The sequence below is a fragment of the Silene latifolia genome, chromosome 3, assembly GCF_048544455.1.
Source record: "Silene latifolia isolate original U9 population chromosome 3, ASM4854445v1, whole genome shotgun sequence".
NCBI classification, from domain to species: domain Eukaryota; kingdom Viridiplantae; phylum Streptophyta; class Magnoliopsida; order Caryophyllales; family Caryophyllaceae; genus Silene; species Silene latifolia.
The window spans coordinates 103378572-103400773 of NC_133528.1; the positions used below are offsets into that span (position 1 = coordinate 103378572).

The 22202-nt window shown below is 35.9% G+C and overlaps 1 protein-coding gene and 1 non-coding gene across 2 annotated transcripts; both read left to right on the plus strand.

The window, feature by feature from the left end:
* Positions 1-516: 516 nt before the first annotated feature.
* Positions 517-623, plus strand: LOC141650512 (small nucleolar RNA R71). Its single transcript, XR_012546539.1, has one exon. It is a non-coding gene; the product is annotated as a small nucleolar RNA R71 (small nucleolar RNA).
* Positions 624-13177: 12554 nt separating this feature from the next.
* On the plus strand, positions 13178-15075 carry LOC141649417 (uncharacterized). The gene is made up of 3 exons (XM_074458108.1): positions 13178-13334; positions 13764-14349; positions 14985-15075. Exons 1-3 carry the CDS (start codon positions 13178-13180, stop codon positions 15073-15075), a joined length of 834 nt encoding a protein of 277 aa, XP_074314209.1.
* Positions 15076-22202: the final 7127 nt, after the last annotated feature.

The window sequence follows — 22202 nt, forward strand, 5'->3', positions numbered from 1 at the left end:
TGAACATTTTGGCTTTTGTATGAGAGATTTGGGTGGAATTTGGTGTTCTCGTTGTAATAATTGGAATAAGGGGTACCACTCTTGTATGCTTAAAAAGCATTCACTTGTTCATTTGTTCCCCTACATTCACTTTGGTCATGTCCCAAAGTTCCACAATTCTCACATATCCCACTTGGGATTGATGGAGATGCTACCATGGCATTAACATGATGCTTTGGCGATTTTGAGGCTTCTTCAAGTTTAGCCATAGCCTTCTCAAACTTCAAGTTAATGCTATCAATATGAGCACTAAGTTGAGCACCTAATTGAGTAATAGAGTCCACTTCATGCTTTCCTCCTCTAGTAGCCTTGCGAGGTCTACTATATTGTGAGTTATGGACCGCCATTTCCTCAATTTTGTTCCAAGTTTGATTATCATCAACTTCGGTGAACATACCAATTGATCCCATGTTGAAAATGTTTCTTGAGTCTTCATAAAGACCATTCTAAAATTGTTGTACCAAGAACCACTCGCTAAGTCCATGATGAGGACATGAGCGACAAATTCCTTTGAACCGCTCCCAAGCTTCATACAAAGATTCTTCATCCCTTTGCTTAAAACCCGTAATTTGAGCTCTTAGCATGTTAGTCTTTTCCGGAGGGTAGAATTTTTTGTAGAAAGCTAGAGCTAACTTCTTCCAAGAGTCAATTCTAAGAGTAGCATTATCAAGGCCTTTCAACCATTGTTTTGCGGTGCCGGTTAGAGAAAAAGGAAATAAGACCCATCGAATTTGGTCTTGAGTCACACCGGTTTGTGAGATTGCATCACAATAGTCACAAAAAGTCTCCATGTGAGAGTGAGGGTCTTCACTAGGCATCCCCCCAAATTGGCTTCTTTCAACTAATTGGATAAATGCGGATTTTGCAATGAAATATCCGGTTAAGTGTTGTGGTGTGGGAGTACCATTGGGTAGGTTCTCCTTGGTTGGTACGGAATGTGATGAAAATTTAGGCATTGTGGGTTGATTTTGTGTTGGATTGGGTGTTGGGTTCTCCTCACCTTCTCTTGCAAAAGGGTTGATGAACTCAATAGTGTTTGGTTAAATATCTACAACCTCACCAATACCTCTCAAAGTACTTCTAGCAAGTCTTCTATTGTTTGTCAAAGTCCTTTCAATTTCGTGATCAATGGGTAACAAGTTACCTTGTGATCTTCTAAACATGCAAAATATCAAACAACTTGAAAATAATTAGAACAAACCTTGAAGAGTTTTAATTCCCCAAGGCAAAGAAAGACACAACTAATAACAATCTAAGAAAATCAAATCAAGTTAACACCGTCCCCGGCAACGGCGCCATTTTTGGTCGGACTCACTTGGAGATTTAGTTTTCGGTTACTTGTCGTTAAGAGAATCTAGACCAAAACAATATTTATAACTTCACAAACAACTCTACTATTAGTAAAGAGGCAAGTAAAGGTCGGATCCCAAGGGACGGGTATTGATGTAGGATTTTCGATTGCAAGTAGCGGTGTCTAGGGGTGTCACGATTTGGAGTTGAGATGAAAAGATCACTAAACTAAATGGCAATAAAAGTAAGTAAACAATATGATTAAAAAGAGATGTAAATAATTGATTAAAAGCACTAGGGTGTCATGGGGTCATAGGGGATTCATGGGAATTGATCATACAAACATATTCTCAAATTATAAGTAAGCAATTATTATTGTGATGGATCGAGTTGGTTTATATCTTACAATCCTAGGAAGGTTTGGGTCCCGGAGCCGAATCGATTAGATTGTACAACACCTACAAGTCGACTTAATCCTCCCTACTCAACTATATGCATGGTCTAATGAGACTCGAGTTGGTTTATGTCTTACAAGTCTCATTGAAAAGGTAAGTGATGGGTAAAAAATGCAAGGATTCATAGGCTCGCATTTCATCAAACATAACATGTGCATAAGTTGAGATCACAACAACAAGCAAATAAACTATGAAAACATATTAAATTAAGCATGAATCATTCCCCATGTTGGTTTCCCATAATTACCCATTAACCCTAGTTAAGGAAACTACTCACTCATTATCAAGTTTAACATGTTAACAAGGTTGTCAATCACATTAACAAAGCAAAACATGACGAATAAATGAAGATGATTAACAATAATTAAAAAGGGATTAAGAGAATTATACCTACTAATGATTCCAAAATAAAGCAAAGAATAATAGAAGTACTTGATGATTGATTGGAAGGTTGTCAATCTCCCAATAATAACCCAAATAATCTTCAATTACCCAAAATAAAAGATGAACAAAAGAGAGATTAAGGAAATGAGATTTGTATTAATATTTGATTAGAAGTTGATTACCAGATTAAGAAGAGATTAGAATGATATAAACTACACTAAGGATTGATAAGAAGAACATGATTCATCTAATTAGACTAATGGGGTATTTATAGTGGGGATTAGGTACACAAATTAGGTTTTACTAAGGGCTTAAATGACGATAAGTACTTGAGGAATCGCTCCTCTCAGAAAAGATGCGAGTCTCCTTTTTGCCGGTCTTTCATAAATATGCGCATCTTTCATGGAGGGAAGAAAAGGTCGTGTGGGCCTGTAAGAGAATCCGGGCGTCCAAGGTGTCGGGACGGGCGGATTTCTGTGTCTCTGGACGGGCGTCTTCATGGCTCGACGAGCGGATTGTGGCATGGTTGGACGGGTGTCTTGATGGCAAAGACGCTCGTATTCCTCACGTCTTGGACGGGCGTCTTGCCTAGTTGGACGGGCGGATTTCATCACAGCTTTCTTTTCTTCTTTTCTTCTTCCAATAATCTTCCAGGATTTAGTCGGGGATGCAAGGATTTTTTCATCAATGCCCATCTACTATAATATGTACAGAGGCCTTCTAGTCTTGTCTTCTCTTTGGTGCTTGGTTATTAGATTCGATCAATTTAGCTCTATTTTGCCATGAAAATGCAAGGTTTGCACTCCTCTCCTACCAAGGGAACAAAACCTCAAAGAATATGCAAAACAAAGGACTAAAGATAGTAAATGACCCAAATATGCACTAAAAAGCATAGGAACGAGGCTAATTCGGGGACTAAATGTGCTCAAATAATGGTCACATCAAATACCTAGTTGAGAATACACTAAGACGACGATGCTCTTCAATTGAAACGGAACAACAACCTGCATGCAACCGAACGGAAGTAAACATCAAATAAAATCAATGAATAAGCCGAACATAAACAAAAATAAACCTAAAATTAATCACGACAGTAAGATAAATACCTAATTAACAAAAGCTCGACCGTAACGCAGATGAACCTGCATTAATGATTTCAAAGACAACGAAGTAGTTAGATTCAGCTTATTAAAGCATAATTCAGCTTGATAAAGCAAAAAATCGAAGAAATAGGCATTAACAACTAAAAGGTGAAAATCAAATCATACCAAATTACTTGCGAAATTCATAGAAATAGAACGATTAAGGAAAGTAGAACGAGTAAACGGCAGACGAATGATAAACGATCATCGTTATCAGCAATAGATTCACCAGAAATTGACGAACAAATGATTTGGGGAAGAAATTAGGGTTTATGATGATTTGGGAAAAAAGGTAGAGAGTAGAACGGAGATTAAAAAAATGAGAGGAGTGAGAAGGAAATAAAAAAAAAATCTCAGATATATATGAACCGCGAAATTATAAAAATTAGGCAGACCGTATAAAATTTGTTTTAAAATCCTATTGATGTAGGTCTTTCTCACCGAGTGATCGTTCTCACCGGATCCTAAATCTATATATATATATATATATATATATATATATATATATATATATATATATATATATATATATATATATATATATATATCTTTATATATATAAAGAGAGAGAGAGAGAGAGAGAGAGAGAGAGAGAGGCAAGATCCGGTGAGTCCACCTATATTTTTTGAGTCCCATAAGTCCACTTACGTATCACACATTGTACATAAGAATATCACGAACTTACACTAATATAGGAACAGTTAGATCAAAAGTTGATCTCACAAGTCAACCCCTACCTTAAGATTCTTTTACCTCACGCAAGTCCCATATGGCCATACCCCACATACCACATCAGTAGGCCGTCGTCGCCGGAGACTTGTTGCAGCCTCGCCGGAGTTTCAGCTACAATAGATGTCGATGTCGGACCACCTCCTCGCGCAAAATCGATCGACTATCCTTTCTCCCATATTTTCTCTTCTCTTCATCCCTTCTTCATCCTCATTCCGATTGCTTCCATCTATGACGCCATCACCACCGTGATTCCTTCACCATCCAGCGGTTCAATCTCTCCATTAAGGCATTTAGATCTCAAATTTCCAGCCATTAAGGTATTTAGATCTCGATTTTTCTCTCGACGACGGTGTTCCAGCTGATGTTGCAGGTAGTCAGAGGTAAGGTGACGATGCAAATAGTCCTCCTCATGAAAATCGATCGACTATCCTTTCTCCCATATTTTCTCTCCTCTTCATCCCTTCTTCATCTTCATTGGTTCAATCTCTCCATTAAGGCATTTAGATCTCAAATTTCCAACCATTAAGGTATTTAGATCTCGATTTTTCTCTCGACGGCGGTGTTCCAGTTGATGTTGCAGGTAGTCAGAGGTAACGTGGCGATACAAATAGTCGACGAAGTGCAACACGTATAATGCTTATTATGGTGGTTATTTAGATCTCAAATGATGTTTCATGCTGAAAAACTACTGTAAAATTTATCAAAATCATTTAAGATGCTGACAAATTTCCATTGTACCGCTGTAAAATGATATAGCGTGCAAGCTTTAGAGAAGTAGTTTGGCATATTTTAGGTTCAGTGGTGTGATATTGTATAATATAAGCCGTGATATTGTTTAGTACAACCACTGATATTGTTCGTTGTAAGGTGTGATATTGTTTTGTATAACTCGTGGTACTCTTTTACTGGATTCACATACTCAGATACAATATCACGGGTTATACTAAACAATATCACAGCTTGGACTTAAAAAAAAAGTTTTTTTTTCATAAAAAAAATCGTGATATTTTTGTGTAGAGCGTGTGATACATAAGTGGACTCACGGGACTCAAAAAGATAGGGTGGACTCATGTGATCCTAATTATATATATATATATATATATACATATATATATATATATACATATATATATATATACATATATATATATATACATATATATATATATACATATATATATATATACATATAGAGTCGGGATCCGGTGAGAACTCCTAAATATTTGAGGATTGAGTAACGAATGAAATATCACTTGTTCTTCTAAACAATATCAGTCGCTGTTAAAGGTAAAAAAAACACTCAGCCTTGAAAAATAAAAACGCGTAAGATTATATTTTCAATCTACAGTTTCTCTCTCTAAAACTGAATCAAAAACGAAGGGAACGAGGGATTAGATTGGCGAATCAATCAAAATTACGAAGCAATACCGATCATTCTTCATGATAATTGCGTTTTGAGCGGAATTCAGGTACAATTTTTGCCTTAATGCTCTCGAATTTTTGAATTTAGGTATATTTTAGTGAATTAATTGCTAAAATCGAGTAATTATTCAATAAATGTTGTATCATTGTTTTGAATTTGTGATATAATCAAAAACTAGGTATAATTATGGGAAATTGTGCAATTATTTTCAGATTTTGATTCGTTTTTGCTCAAATTAGGTATACAAATTATTACTAAAATTTATTAATTTTCATTTATTTTCATATAATTGAACCAATTACTATCATCAATTGCAGTTATAGTTGTTAATTAGATGTTTTTTGTTTCAATCCCGAAAATTAGGGTTTAATATTGTTCGATTGTGAAATTTAGGGTTCAACAGTGAATCTGCTTTGTGCAAACTTGAGTGTACTTATCTTATCTTTGTTTCTGAATTTCTATTCAAATTCGCCTCGAGTTATAGGTGATTATGAATAATTTACTTGAAGTTTTTGTTTTATATTATTGGATTAAGATTTTTGAAGTGCAACAAGGTGAACGGTTTTGTTATGTCGATGGAATATACGGATGTAAACAGCGATTCAACATCCCGTGTGAGATGATTGTGTGCATACAGCCAAGCCATTAGTCTTGATATCATGTGCATACAGCCAAACAATTAGTTTGACTATGTTGATTGAGTAAATGGATATAAATTATTGTAGTGATTGTGGTAGTGAACTGGTGATGGTTTAGCAAGTTATGGATTCTATTGATTTGGCTTGAAAGTTTTATTGAAAGAAAGTTCAATTTCGCTTATAAATGGAATGGCGTAAACTGTAGCAACTTTTGATTATTTATGGCTAGCGTTGTCTGTACAAGTGTAATAGTACTAGTAATTATGCAGCATCACAATAACTTTGCTTTTGGTGAAATAATGATGCCTTGTGGGAGTCTTTGTAGGTTTGTTTTTGTTTTTGTTTCTGGATTTCGTTTACAGGATGAATCGGGATGAGAGTGATTCCCAATTCAGGTCTCCACCAATCTCTGCCTTTCACTTTAAGCTTACTACTGTTACTAGACCCTTTTTTTTCCTGATCACAAAATTCTTGTAAAGGACAGACGAACATATTTGTTACTTATATTTTACTTCTGTGATATTGTGAAACAATATCACACGTTATTAGAAACAATATCACACCTTATACAAAACAATATCACTATTTCACAAGTGCTTTAAATGACTCTCTAATTTTGTGATACTGTGAAACAGTATCAGAACCATTAAAATAAAATACCACAAGTCTTTAGAAACAATATCACAGTTTTGTTATTAATGTGTTAAACTTACTCCTGACATTATGTTTTTGTTCTTTTTTTTTCTTTTTTTTTTTGCAGATTTCTTCACTTGCAGATGTTGATTAAGAGCTTGTCCGCATCTTTGAGAAAGTCTATATTACATCATCAACTTAGCAAAATCGTCTTTTTTTAATCATTTTTACTCACATGTACAATTTTTTTTATGCTTAGATGTAATTCCAAATGGCAACAATTTTGTATTCTTTCTCCATTTTTGGTTAACAATATCATAAAACCTCAGAATCAATAATATAGTGTTACCAAGATTTGCTTTTTGTATTTTACAATATCTCGAGTTATTGTAAACAATAGCACACTTCATTTGAAACAATATCACCATTCTTCTGAAATAATATCATCACATCGCACTTAATTGTAGACAATACCCTTTGATTGATATTGTTATACAATATCACATGTACTTATAAACAATATCATTTGTATACAAAATGATATCAAGAATAAAAGTATTTTAAAAGGATTCTCCAATTTATGCTCTTTGTGAAACAATATCACAACCAAGTAAAATAAAATATCACATTGTATCTAAAACAATATCACACTATATACAAAACAATATTGAAGTAAAAAGGATTTTTAAATCCCTATCCGCTTTTGTTCTGAGAGAAACAATATCACACCCATTAAAGTAAAATATCACATGATATTTGAAACAATATCACACTTTACCAAGAATTATATCAGAGCCAAAAGAAATTGTTTAGCTATAACTACTTTTGTAATCTTGAGATACAATAATATTCACCTACACCATAAATAATTGAGGATTGAGTAACGAATGAAATAAGTTCTACCATCATTACATCCATGTACTTTCAATTACATTTTTGTCCAACATATCTAGTTCTCATTCTAATTGCTTCTTCTACCTCTACCTCTATTCTTATGATTTGCAACGATCTTGTATCATACTGCTTTTATTTCGATATGTTGTCCATGATCTTCAGCATCTTCTCTGCAATTAGGTCTTCTGTACATTAAATGCATAATCAAATAACCACGACAGACGTGACATTCACCAGCATAAATGAATTCCAATCACATGTTGATTCATTAGTAATTTATCTGCCTTTGCAACACCAATGAAGTATACAAGTCAAAATTGTTAACAGATCAAGATCAGCAACTATTCTAAAACTATTTGTAAAGAAGGTCCTCTATCCAAAAACATTAGGACTTTCATGTTAGAAAGAAAATGAAGGCATATTCCTTAGAGGATGGCCAACAGTCAATACTAACATCTTGTTTATTGTCAAGAACCATGATCAACAAGGCTTTATGAGCACATTCAGCCACCATTCTATAACCTGGACAAAAAAAAGGTAGTCAGTGAGAAATAAGACATGTAAGCAGTGTGTCATATAACAAAGCCTTGGGCACAATGACATTATTTGTAGCACGGTACCATTTGTATACACCTTCCAACCAATCAAAACATTGTAACATGCGAGATCAAGATACTACACATGTAAAAGAATGCCAACTACTAGCTAACATTAAAGAGTAACAATGTAAAACATATGTAAATCAATCTGACACAAATTTAAAAAGATTTGAAACAAAATACTACACATGTAAATTAGGTTTGCATGACAAAAAAACTCGAACAAAGTGCAATAAATTAAAATCACAATCAAATAACAAGACAATATGAATCAATCTCATCAAATTACGAATCGAGAACAAAAACGAACACAAGGTGAATTGAACATAGATCGGGAAAAATTACTAAATATATAACAAATTGTCAATATCATTGAAAAATAACATGTATTTGAACCAATATATTCATTGAAAACTCAAATATACAAAATTGTCAATATCACACAGTCTGTAAAACAATATCACACCGTCTGTAAAACAATATCACATAGTCTTTAAAACAATATCACACAGTCTGTATACATATCAGAACCATCATATGCTGCTATATTTGAGAATTCATATCACAACAATCATCTTTTGTAAGAAAATCGAAAAAACATCAAATAAAGCTGAAATAACAATAAAAGTAGATGAAAATAAGAATAAAAATACACATAAATTAAAATTAGGGCAAACAAAATCGGAAAAGATCAAATAAAGCTGAAATAACAATAAAACTAGATGAAATTGAAAATCTAGATAGAAAATTATTACAAACGCAGTAAGATGACTACGAATTCGAAATATATGTACGAAAAAACAAAAATAACATGTGATTTAAAGCTGAAATTACAAATTAAAGAGATAATAAATCTGAAATTAACAACAATAACGTACCTGACATCGCGATTATGATTGAAATAGTATGATAATTGATCAGAAATAGAAGAATGGGTTGAGATTGACTGAAAACCTAGAAATAACGAAAGAAAGCGCTTAAAATTTGGGGAATCCAAGGAAGAAAGAGTAAGAGAAGAGAGAAGGTAGAGGGATAAGTGATTTGTGCGAGAATGAAAGGAGTTTACTTAGGAAAGGAGTATATATATGCACGCGCGAAATGACAATTTTGCCCTTATTGTCCGCGCACAGTAATGGACGTTGGATCTCTTAAATCCGACGGCTTGTATTAATCCTCAATCCTCAAATATATGAGCAATACTTACATGATCCCATTCCTATATATATATATATATATATATATATATATATATATATATATATATATATATATATATATATATATATATATATATAGCAAAGTTCTCCTAAGTCCTTAATATCTTTTGAGTCTCTAAGTCTTTATTAGGGCCCTTGAATTAGGTAAATGGAGAGTGGAGATTTGCCTACTGTAAAGGCAACATAGGCGTCAAAAAAAAGGAAATAGGTTGAGGAGGAGATAGGGTGTGTGTGTCAGTATGATTTCTATTACCCACTGTGCACACACAAACACATGCATAATTATTCAACCTACCTTTCTCAACACAATTATAAACAAACTCCACAAGAAACACAATTTTAAAAAAACTCATCTTCCTTTATCATCTTCCTTTAAAATCTGCAAATAAAAATAGCGATAATTTTGTGCAAACAAAATTTCTGCAAATAAAATCATACATCCTTCCTTGATCATCTTCCTTTATCATCTTCCATTCTTATAGCCAAACAACAATACCATATTCCAACGAAAAAAATGACGGATTTGCAAATGATTCCATTTGTCGATGGTAATTTTTGGATTGTTTATTTATTCGCTTCATTGAACGTTAGGTCATAATTTCATTTTTATAAATACATTAGGTTAAATATGAGAAGGAACTGTATTTTAGGTATTGTTTTTAAGCTTGTTTTTTATTGTGTGAAGTCTGTAAATCCACTCATTCAACATGAACTCCAGCATTATTGAGTTCAACATCAACTCTGTCAAGTTGAAGTTAAACTTGTCAAGTTGTTTCATAATTTAGTTTCTTATTTGTAAGAGTCTATATAGTATTTCCAACGTGAAAGTAAAAAGACGGCGTAAACAGAATAAAGTGTAACTGTAACATGCAAAAGTGTAATACTGACGGACGAAAGAGTAATTTCAGGATGTACAAAACTGTAATTGTAATGGTCGTAAATATAATTGTAACCACCTATGGTGTGATTTTAACAACTAAAAGTGTTATAATAACAAACAAAAACTGTAAGTTTTTAAACTGTAATTGTAATTGTAACAAGTATAATTATAACAGAGAAAAGTACAATTTTAACAAGCAAAAGTGTATTTTAACAGACAAAAGCTTTCAGTTTCTAAACTGTAACTCTAACAGTAAAAAGTATAATTCTAGCAGACAGAAGTGTAATTTTAACAACCAAAAGTGTAATTCTATCAGGAAAGTTGTGAGTTTGTAATCTGACACTCTAATAGTAAAAAGTATAATTCTAGCAGACAGAAGTGTAATTTTAACAACCAAAAGTGTAATTCTATCAGGAAAGTTGTGAGTTTATAATCTGACACTCTAATAGTAAAAAGTATAATTCTAGCAGACATAAGTGTAATTTTAACAACCAAAAGTGTAATTCTATCAGGAAAGTTATGAGTTTGTAATCTGACACTCTAATACAAAAAAGTATAATTCTAGCAGACAGAAGTGTAATTTTAACAACCAAAAGTGTAATTCTATCAGGAAAGTTGTGAGTTTGTAATCTGACACTCTAATACTAAAAAGTATAATTGTAGCAGAAAGAAGTGTAATTTTAACAACCAAAAGTGTAATTCTAACAAATACATGGGGTACATGAAAATGTTATTAATACAATTGATAATAATTGTACTATTGACAGATAATATTGAGCACAATGGAAAACGAAAACGGAACGAGGAAGAATTTTGTAAGGATGTTGAAGATAAGTTCACCTCCTATGTTGGTCAGGAATTTCTGGAAATAGAGGAGGCAGTGACATTTTATAGAATTTATGTTGTTGCTTGTGGTTTTGATGTGCGGAAGTACACAACTAAGAGATGGCGTGGCGAGGAAATAAAATCTAAACTGTTGGTTTGCAACCGAGAGGGGTTCGAACATAAGGGACAATTGGAGTGTAGTGGCCGTCAGGACTCAGGTAAGAGACACAAAGTCAGGCGCGTTGGGTGCAAAGCGAGGATTAGGCTGTTTATGAGGAACGGGCAATTATTAATTGACAGATTGCATAGTGGCCACAACCATGAACTCGTATCAGCCAGAGATAGAGAGTTTCAAAAGTTGGCATGCAACATAACAGACTATCACAAAATGATAATCCTTTATAATTTAAGGATGAGTATTCTAGGTTTGCTGAAGTTAGCCTTCGCCTTCCTAAACTTACAGTTTTGTTGGTTAGAATTACACTTTGTTTGAGTTAGGGATGTCAATGGATCGGGTTCGGGTTGGGTGAAGCCTCATCCGTCATCCATCCGTCACAATAAAATCTCATCCAACCCATCTGTCATCCATTAAAATTATCATCCGTCATCCACCCATCCATCATCCATGGATGAGACGGGTGGATCGGGTGATAAACGGGTGATAGTGTATGTATGTTTAAGACTAAAAAAAAGATAAGACTTTTTATTATTTACAAAAATTAAGTTTATAATCATTTTAATATAACTTTTTAGTGTGTATTTTCACAGAATATATATAATGAGGGTAGAAAAATAAGAGAAATTGAATATTTTCTGTCTTAAAAATGTAATATATATATTTTTTTCAAAATCAAAAATAATAAAATCGGGTGGTGGATGGATGACGGATGAAATTTCTTTATCCAACCCATCCGTCATCCGTCATCCGTTTCATCTATCATCCATCCGTCATCCATTTAGGTCGGGTTTTCGTCCGTATTTTAGGATCGGGTGGATCGGATTTTGATCGGGTGCGGGTGAAATTGACATCCCTAGTTTGAGTCATTAGAATTCTACTTTTGTTTATTACAATTACTATTTGAGCCGTTAAAATTACACTTTCAAATACATCTAAAGGATTGTCAATGATTAACAGCTGAAGATAGGAGCAACGAAGACTTACAAAATTTTGAAGGAGCATGTTAATGGGTTTGAAAACATTGGAGCTAGTTTAAATGATTTTAAGAACTTTCACAGAGATGTGAAATGCTACATTCATGAACGGGACGGTCAGATGTTCGTGGACCACTTTAAGGAATTGGCTATTAATAGGCCAGGGTTCTTCTTTGACTATGATGTTGATACTGACGGTAGCCTTAGTAAAGCTATATGGGCCGACGGAATCGCTAGAAAGAGCTACTCAGTTTTTGGGGATGCAGTGTCGTTCGATCCGACGTATTCCACCAATAAGTATGACATGGCCTTCACACCTTTCACCGGGGTTGATCACCATAAACGATCAGTCACTTTCTGTGGAGCGCGTGTTGCTCATGAAGATGCAGACTCGTTTAAATGGGTTTTCACCCGTTTTTTGGCTGCGATGGGTGGGAAAGAGCCTAATTATATTATCACCGATCAGGATCCTGGTATTCTTTAAGCGGTGTCATTGGTGTTCAAGACAGCGCGCCACCGATATTGTATGAGGCATATCATGAACAAGGTGCCAAGCAAGTATGAAGTGACGAGAGACGATTATTCGGTCTTTGTGAAGAAAATGAATGCCATAATATGGGATGAAGACATTGAAGCGGCAGAGTTTGATGCAAAATGGGAAGAAATTGGCAGAGAACACAATGTTAATAACATTGACTGGTTCCAAGAAATGTACGCTAAAAGGAAGCAGTGGGTTATGGCTCATTGTAGGGACCTAGATATGGGAGGTGTTATGAGGACAACCCAAAGATCATAGAGCGAAAATAGTTTTTTTAAGAGATTTGAGAGTAAGTCAGGAACATTAGTTGAGTTTTCGATGCGTTTTGACAGCGCGATGGACCAACAAAGACACACACAGAAAAAGATTGACAACTGTAACAGACACACTTTCCCTATCATATCAACGCATCTAGCTATCGAAGTGCACAGGGCGCAAGTGTACAGTCATAGAGTATTCGAGGAATTTCAAGAAGAGGTCAAGTACTCAATCGGTACTTGTAAAGGCAGAGGATTTACTGAGTGTGACTCTTTATAGGTGACCACTATAAGAGATGCAAACAGGGACAGAAATTATGAGGTCATATACTGCCCAGGTATCATTCTGTAGCATTTGTTTGTTAAATACTTTTATCCGTTAAAATTACACTTTTGTTGATTAAAATTACACTTTGGGTTGTTAAAATTAGACTGGTCTTAAAATTACACTTTATGCAGCTAAAATTACACTTTTGCCTTTTAAAATTACATTTATATTTTGTGTTATGTAAGGTCTATCTGTCACTGCTATGCCGGTTAGAATTCACTTATGCCGGTTAGATTAGAATTACACTTATGCCGGTTAGTATTACACTTTTGTGTATTACAGTCACACTTTCTTCTGACTGATTTAACTAACATATTACTCTATATTGTTGACCTAGATACATTGAAAGCCACTTGTAGCTGCAGAATGCTTGAGAGGAAAGGCATTCTTTGCCGCCATGTCATATGGATTTACTTATCAAACGGAGTGAAGATTATTCCGGAACAATGTGTTGTTAAAAGATGGTGTAAAGATGCAATGTTGTCTAAAATGTTCGATTGTAATGGTGAAGCAACTGATGACGTTGATATAATAGATGGAAAACAGATTGCGATGTCAGTAATGTGGTCAGAGATTCATCAGACTGTTGGTATGCTCATGGGCAAATTAAAGAATGATGTCGACAACTTTTCTAGTCTAATTAGACAGTTTAAGGAGAAACTTTCACCATTAGGATCACCATTGAATAAACAACAACAGTTGGAGAAAATTCTTGGTTGTTCTCCTAGTCAGGAGATAACCATTTTGCCGCCTAAGAAATCCAAAAACAAGGGAAGCGAAAAGAGAATGTTGTCGATGAAGGCAAAAGCAGTTGCTTTGGCAAGGAAACCAAAACGTGTGTGTAAAAATTTCAAGCGATTAGCTAACCATGACAAAAGGAACTGCCCTAATCCTTTCGCAGAGCACCCACCGTTGTCGCAATCGTCAGAGCCCTCGTCGGAAGAAGAAGAAGAAGAAGAAGAAGAAGAAGAAGAAGAAGAAGAAGAAGAAGAAGAAGAAGAAGAAGAAGAAGAAGAAGACATCTTAGAATAATCAATATAATACCTAATAAGCAGTACATTTTTTTGGGGATTTCTACGCAAAATACGAGGTACAACATGATGTTTCGTATTGTGTTTAGACATCAAACTGCCAGGAAGGCAACTGGTCGCCATTGGTATTACAATGTATTTTGTTGAAGTATTTTCAATTGGACGAAACAGTTATAATGTGCAACATCAGAACGTTCAATTTTTTACTCTTGACTATTATTACAATTTATGTTCTTAGAATTACAGATATCTAGGAAATAAAAATACAATGGCCTCATATCTGCTTAGGGTAGGATTGTTATGATCAGAATTACACTTAAACTCATTATAATTACAAATTATGCGATTAAAGTTACACTTCATCTATAGTAAAACCTTTTAACATAGTTTGGGAAAATAACATAAATATTATTGCACCATCTAGTAACAACATAAATATATTTTCATAAAACACCTTATCTTATAGAATGTCGAAAGCTAACAATAAGCATCTGCTAACATTGTTTACACAAAAACTAACTGTCTAGATTAAGGTTGCTAACATCTGATAATGATACCAAGTATGAAATAAATGCTTACATAGGCAAGGCAATATTCCCACAAAAACTTAACTACTAGATTAAGGTTGTTATTTTTTCACATTGGCACGGGGAAATCTACGCTTCTGTTGTAATCCCTTCCACAATTTGTCCTTCGTGCTAACAAAAGCTTTGACCTTCTCAAGGACACCTTCGCGCAAGATGTTCATGTCTGCTAGAACGAGGGTAGCTATAAGCTGGATCACCAAATAGCGCCTTGATTTATTCTTCTCGAGGTCTTCATGCTGAAAAGGAAGACCCTCGTATAAGAGCATTTCCATCATGGTGAACAGATCCGATTCTGGTTTGTTGAGAGTAGGTGAGTTCCCGCTGAAAGGTATCTGGCATAACGCGTAATTAGGAATTTCCCGTGCTCTAGTGTTCACCTTTTCCTTATCCCGTGATTCTAAATAATCAATCACTGCGCTAGCCTGCATAGGTACATAATTACTTCAAAAAACTGATTGAAAAAAAATAGATAGCATTTGGAAGAAAGGGATGGACGATAACTTACAATTAAATGCGCTGCTTTTCCAAACTGCGACTTTTGCAAATCAGAATGCCTTTGCCCGTCCAGAAGGTCGACTGAATTTGATTTGTGATTGATACATAAGCATGTGAAATGGTCGTCAATGCAGAACGGGACAAATAGTAAGTCTGTTTTCAAGTTGACGGTTTGCTCACTATCGCCGATGAAGGTGTCCCAGAGCTGGTACAGCTTGTCATAGTTGCTGTCTGATTGTGTGCCTGGTTGTTCAAACTCGCTAAATTGGACCAATCGTTACACCAACCATCAATAACACTTGTCATGATTTGCTGCCCAGGGTTCAAAGTTCCAATGTCTTCCCGGGTAATAAAATAAAACTCGATAAATTGGACCAATCGTTCACTACAACAAAAACATTTACTTAGTCAACAAATATATATATAATTAGGAATGTTAAGGGCCCCTTGTAAAAAATAATACACTTACAACTGGGAAAACGTCGTCGATCGATTGAACGCATAGTCAATCAAGTATTTCCTGTCACTAAACATTGGCACTAGGAGCTCCTGACTGAATGCTAGGTTTCTCGTCGCAAAGCACAATTCAGGAGCAGGTGCCCCACAATCAATAGAACACCCAAGGTTCTCAATGACATGATTCATGCACGGTAAGGGCTCGCTCGAGTGAAGTAAAAAAGGATGGTAGCTCAGATCATGTGAGGGACGTACGGTACCGGGATAGGAATGTCAGCGTTCTTTGCCTCTGGTACTACATCAGTTGTTACCTCTCCATGGTCGATAGTCCCTTCCAAAGACTTCACGGCATCATCCTCCACTGCCGCATCTGTAATAAAAATAGTGTAATTTCATCATCAGAAAGTAAATGTAACTGTAGCAGCTTAAAGTGTAATTTTAGCAGACAAAAGTATAATTCTAACAAAATAAAGTGTTATTTTAACAGACAAAAGTGTAATTTTAACAAAACAAAAGTGTAATTTTAGCAGACAAAAGTGTAATTCTAACAAAATAAAGTGTTATTTTAACACAAAAAAAGTGTAATTTTAGCAGACAAAAGTGTAATTCTAACTAAATAAAGTGTTATTTCAATAAAGTGTCACTTTAACTATAAAAAGTGTAATTTTAACGGTCAAAGTAGTAATTTTAGTGAAAAAAATAATAACTTCATCCATGGCACTTCTAAACTCTAAAGGTCAATGGATTACCTCCGTGATCCTTCAATGCAGCCCCATCCACCACCTTCTCCACCACTGTCTGAGGACTTGCATCCAAATTTGGCTCACCATTCTTCCACCCTGTCTGTTTTTCAGCATGCACAGATGTTGGGTCCTCCTGGAACATCACGTTTACGTCCGCACTAAAATAGACGGTACTTGTCCATTCTACGTCCATAAAGTCCTTTGCCTGCAACGCATATACATATTCCGGCAGCTCGTTACCCTTTAACGACCGCTCATCAGTCGTGGCGCATCCGCCGTTTTCGGGCCCCTCTTCATAATGTTGAGTTTCTGCTGAGGCCTGTTCGGTTGTGCGCTCTGCTTCACATATCTCAGCAGTCGAGAAAAGGAACTGAGTGACAGGGGGGAAATTCTTTGTTCTGAGCTTCCACCAACGCATTTTCCGCCTTCTCGACTCCCAAAGATCGGCCCACTAAATTCCAAAGATTTAGTCTCCACTTTGACAAAGATCGTCTAATGTTGCAAAGACACACCTTTGTTGTACTTGCACATTGGAGACCAAGCTCAGCATTACCCTTCCCAATCTGGTCATCATCCTTGTCCATCTTCGCATTCACAACTTCACTCACATGCACAACCGTTCCCGTAGCATCAGGGGCCACTTTCGACAATTCTGGTACCTCTCCAATTCCTTGGGCTTCTCTGGCCAGCATTTCAGCTCGGCGCTCTGCTTCAATAATCTCTGCAGTCGAAAATAGGAACTGAGTGACAGTTGGATCAGCGTCGGTGGGCTCATCCTCCTCATTTTTCTTATCAGCTATCTAAGGTTCCCCAGCAACAGGCACCACCATTTCCATAGTCTGCTCTTGTTCCTTTGTAGCAGCAGCCTTCGCATAGAACTTCTTCTCAGCATCATCAACATCTTCTTTTGAATAATACTCTTCAAGAATTTCCCGGTCAAATTTAGGTGGTTCGTCAACGACCGCCTCCTTCTCCACTACCTTCCTCCTTTTGTAAATAACGGAAATTTCCCGAGTATTACCAATGTCCACGTTGGTGTCGTTACTGTCATCCTCTCTGTTAGAAACGTCCTTAAATTCAGTCGTGTTGTAAAATTGCACCGCCTCCATTATCTGTTTTGTAGACACCTCCCGTGCTTTGTCACTGTCTAGTTCATCACAATCAATTGAGGCGGCTACCCCGCCTTCGAGGTCTCTACCAACATCTACAGTCACCTCTTTCTCATTATCGTATCCATCATCCTCCATATCATCACCATCCTCCTCATCCTCCACATCATCACCATCCTCGTCATCTCCCTCATCCTCATCACCATTGTCCTCCTCTTCATCATCATCACCACCATGCTGCTCGTATCCCTCATCATCTACCTCCTCATTCTGATACTGAACACCTGGACTTTGTTGCAGCACAGGCGCTGATTTTACGGAATCATTTATTTGTTCAGCTATCTCCTGCATTTGCACAGCATAATCCTTCATCCTTTGGCTTTGAAAGAATGATTGCGTGCATTATGTAGCGACAGGGTCACTAGAATAGTTGAGACCTCCTGTTAACCTTTTGAGCATCATGGCTGCATCTGCATACCATGAATAGAAGATAGTAGCATTCCTTTGCATCTTCAAGTAAAGCTCATGCACATCCTACACTCAAAAAAAGATAATTTGACAAGTGTTCAGTCAAAAGTGTTCATTCAAAAGTATAATTTTAACTTTGACAAGTGTAATTCTAACGGCCAAAAGTATAATTTTAACGGACAAAAGTGTAATTGTAACATACAAAAGTATAATTTTAACTTCAAAAAGTATAATTTTAACGGACAAAAGTGTAATTTTAACAAACAAAAGTATAATTTTAACAGTCAAAATTGTAATTTTAACTTTAATAAGTGTACTTTTATCTGATAAAGGTGTAATTTTAACTGACAACCTTGTAATTTAAGCAACTACTAATTAATATCGCAATTACAATTGTAGTGTAATTGTAGTGAAAGAAAGAGTAACTTTAAAACATGTAAATTAGCTTTGACAAATGAACAAATAACACTTACATCTACAGCCTGAGCTTTCAACTCCTCGTCATCATCAACACCATATGGGAGTTCAATCTCGATGAACTTCTTCTTGTCTGAATTTGAAGTCACTTGTAATGCCGCATCACTAACCACATTGCCAATGGCCAACACTTTGCTATCATTAGGCACCCCGCCAATGCTTAACACTTCCTTTTGAAGGCACCAAGGATACTTGACCAAGGACCAAGTTTGCCAACCCAAACGGTTCTTGTCAAGCTCACCATGTAATCTTTCAGAAAGCGTCTACCGGTGCCAGTGCTTAATGAGAGGGAGGATGTGGCGACAACTCGTACCACAGAAATCGAAACATTGAAAGTACGTAATCATTAAGAAGGGGATACAACTGAGCAGGGTCTGTTTATTTTCACCAATAGCTGCCGCGGCCTTCACCAAATTTTCCAGGACATAATTACACCAATCGTACTGCATAATAGCGTTCACATCTTCAACAGCTCTCAAAAGCTTGAAGTCAATCCCGCTGTATGAAGTTGGAGTTAGGAATGATGACATGGTGAGCAGAACAAACAGCCTGCAGAATTGAGGACCTCCTTTTTTGTATTTTTTTCTTAAGATATCTTGGAAGACAATTCCTAAATTAACGCCTTCGTTAACCCCTTTTATGTTGTACGCTTTCCGCCATTTATCTTTCAATTGCTTATTCTCCGGCGCTTGAGAATCCTTTTGGCGGCCCGTAGGTACTAGATCAACTGTTTTAGGACCAAGTGGTAACAGAAAACAGTCATACACGTCATGCTTGGTGACCATGAACTCCTAATCTTTAGCTGCCCGAAAAATATACGATTCGTCGCTGAATGCTCTGAGAAAATCTTTAACATGACCCATTGGATATGTTTTGAGCTTAAGCTCCAAAATACCACCGAAACCGATCCTCCGTACCGCGTCTCGCTAGGCATCATTAAGCTTTTCAACGAGCTTAACACGCTGCTTCGGCCAGCGCTTGACAGACACCTTTGCTATTTTGGTCTTGGCTGGTTTAGCCTCAACGTGATCTGACATCTGCTGAAGAAACAAGAATTAATTAACAATGTGACATATAGACCTTACATAACACAAAATACAAAAAACTGTAATTTTAAGTTTTTCAACCTGCTCAACAAGCTGCTTCTTCAACTTGACAGACACCTTTGCTTTTTTGGTGTTGCCTAATTTAGCCTCATTTCCATCGGACATCTGTTAACATTACAAAAAATTAATTAACAATGTGACAGATAGACCTTACATAACACAATATATAAAGTGTAATTTTAACAAACAAAAGTAAAATTCTAACAAAAAAAAAGTGTAATTCTAACAATATAAAGTGTAATTGTAGCAGCATGATGGGTGATGTCGTCGGGTCACATCCAATCAAACACATTTATAATACTCAACATACAACTAGTTAGTGGTAAGTCGAGGTCGATCCATGGGGCGGTGGTTACTCAATTCATTCAATCTAATTATGGTTGTGCTTGGGGTTGTCACAATTATAATGGGTTGATGATTCTAATCTAATAAAAGCAATAAACAAGCAACAAAAGGAAAGATGTAAACAATTGATTAAAAATGCTAGGATATCATGGGTTCATAAGGGATTCATGGGAGTTGATCATACAAGCATGTTTCCTACTAGATGCAAGCAATTATTGTTATGATGGATCGAGTTGGTTTATATCTTACAATCCTAGGAAGGTTTGGGTCCCGGAGCCGAATCGATTAGATTGTACAACACCTACAAGTCGACTTAATCCTCCCTATCCAACTATATGCATGGTCTAATGAGACTCGAGTTGGTTTATGTCTTACAAGTCTCATTTAAAAGATAAGTGATGGTTGTAAATGCAAGGATTCATAGGCTTAGCATTTCATCAAACATAACATGTGCATAAGTTGAAATCACAACAAGCGAGCAAATTAATTATGGAAGCATATTAGATTAAGCATGAATCATTCCCCATGTTTATTTCCCCTAATTACCCATAATCCTAGCTAAGTAACTACTCACTCATGATCAAGTTTAACATGTTAATAAGGTAGTTCAATCATACTAACAAAGCCAAACATGATGAACAAGTAAGAAAGATTAACAATAATTAAAACAAGGATTAAGAAAATTATACCTATGGGGATTCCAAAATAATAATGCAAAGAATAATAGAAGAACTTGATGATTGATGGAAGGTTGTCAATCTCCCAATAAACCCAATAATCTTCTAATTACCCAATAATAAACTTGAGTTACTTAATAATAAACTTGAACAATGATTAAAGGAAAGATTAATGTGTAATTTGTGGAAAGATTAAATGATAATCTATTCTAATCTACTACTAATCTAATCTAAGGAAGGATTGATTTAACCTAATGAAAACTTGATGGTTTGATTATTACAAATGGGGTATATCTAGTAGAGATTCATTAGGTTAACTAAGGCTAAATTAGTAATTACACTTTTAAGTTTTAAGCAGGGAAACGCTAGTCTCAAAAGAAATACGCGCGGATTATGGTTCACGTAGCAAGGGAAGACTTTCTGTCCAGGAATACGCCCGTTCCGAGCTGAAAACGAGCGTTCAGAGCTTCAACCCGAGCGGGTTGAAATTGACCCGAGCGGGTTCATCAGTATCCTGCTCCAGATAGGCTTGACCCGCGCGGGTTGAGCTGCTATTCCCTTTCTTTTTGCTTCTAAGCCTAAGATGCCTCTATATACTCGTTATTTCTTCTTCCTTGGTCATCATTCTTGCCTCCTCTTCATACTTAGTCCATCAAATATCGTCAACAAGCTTCCAAATATGCACGAAAGACGGGAATTTCCGCCTTATTATCTCCTTTCCTACAAAACATATAAAATGCACTAGGAAAGCAAATAGGAAAGATTTGACGGATAAAATGGTCATGAAATGTTTTAAAAGTATGCAAAATAGGTTCAATTAGGGGACTAAATGTGCGCAAATAATGTTCACATCAAATATACCCAAACCGAACCTTTACTCGTCCCGAGTAAAGAGGTGACAAAAACTAGACCTTTATTTAAACTATCCTAATAATATAACCGGTATGAGACAATTAGCGGGTCTCACTCCGCCCCTTCAACTCACAACAAGGCAACCATGAGGTAGGATGCCTTCTTGCAAAGCAAGGTGGGTCTTGGCAAAATGGCGACACATCCAATCATTAAGCACACAAAATCAAGTAATGGATTCATCTACAAAAGAATAGCCACTTTCCTCATCTAAGTGGCGGAAATTATCTACAAGGGAAGCAATTCAAGGGTACACATTCCTTCATAGATGCAATTTCTTCAAACTACTAAGCCTAGAAGGATACCAATAAATCACCTCCAAGTTGTGTCAAGCTAGGGTACCTTTGCCCTCAATCGTTAAATGCTTTTGTCA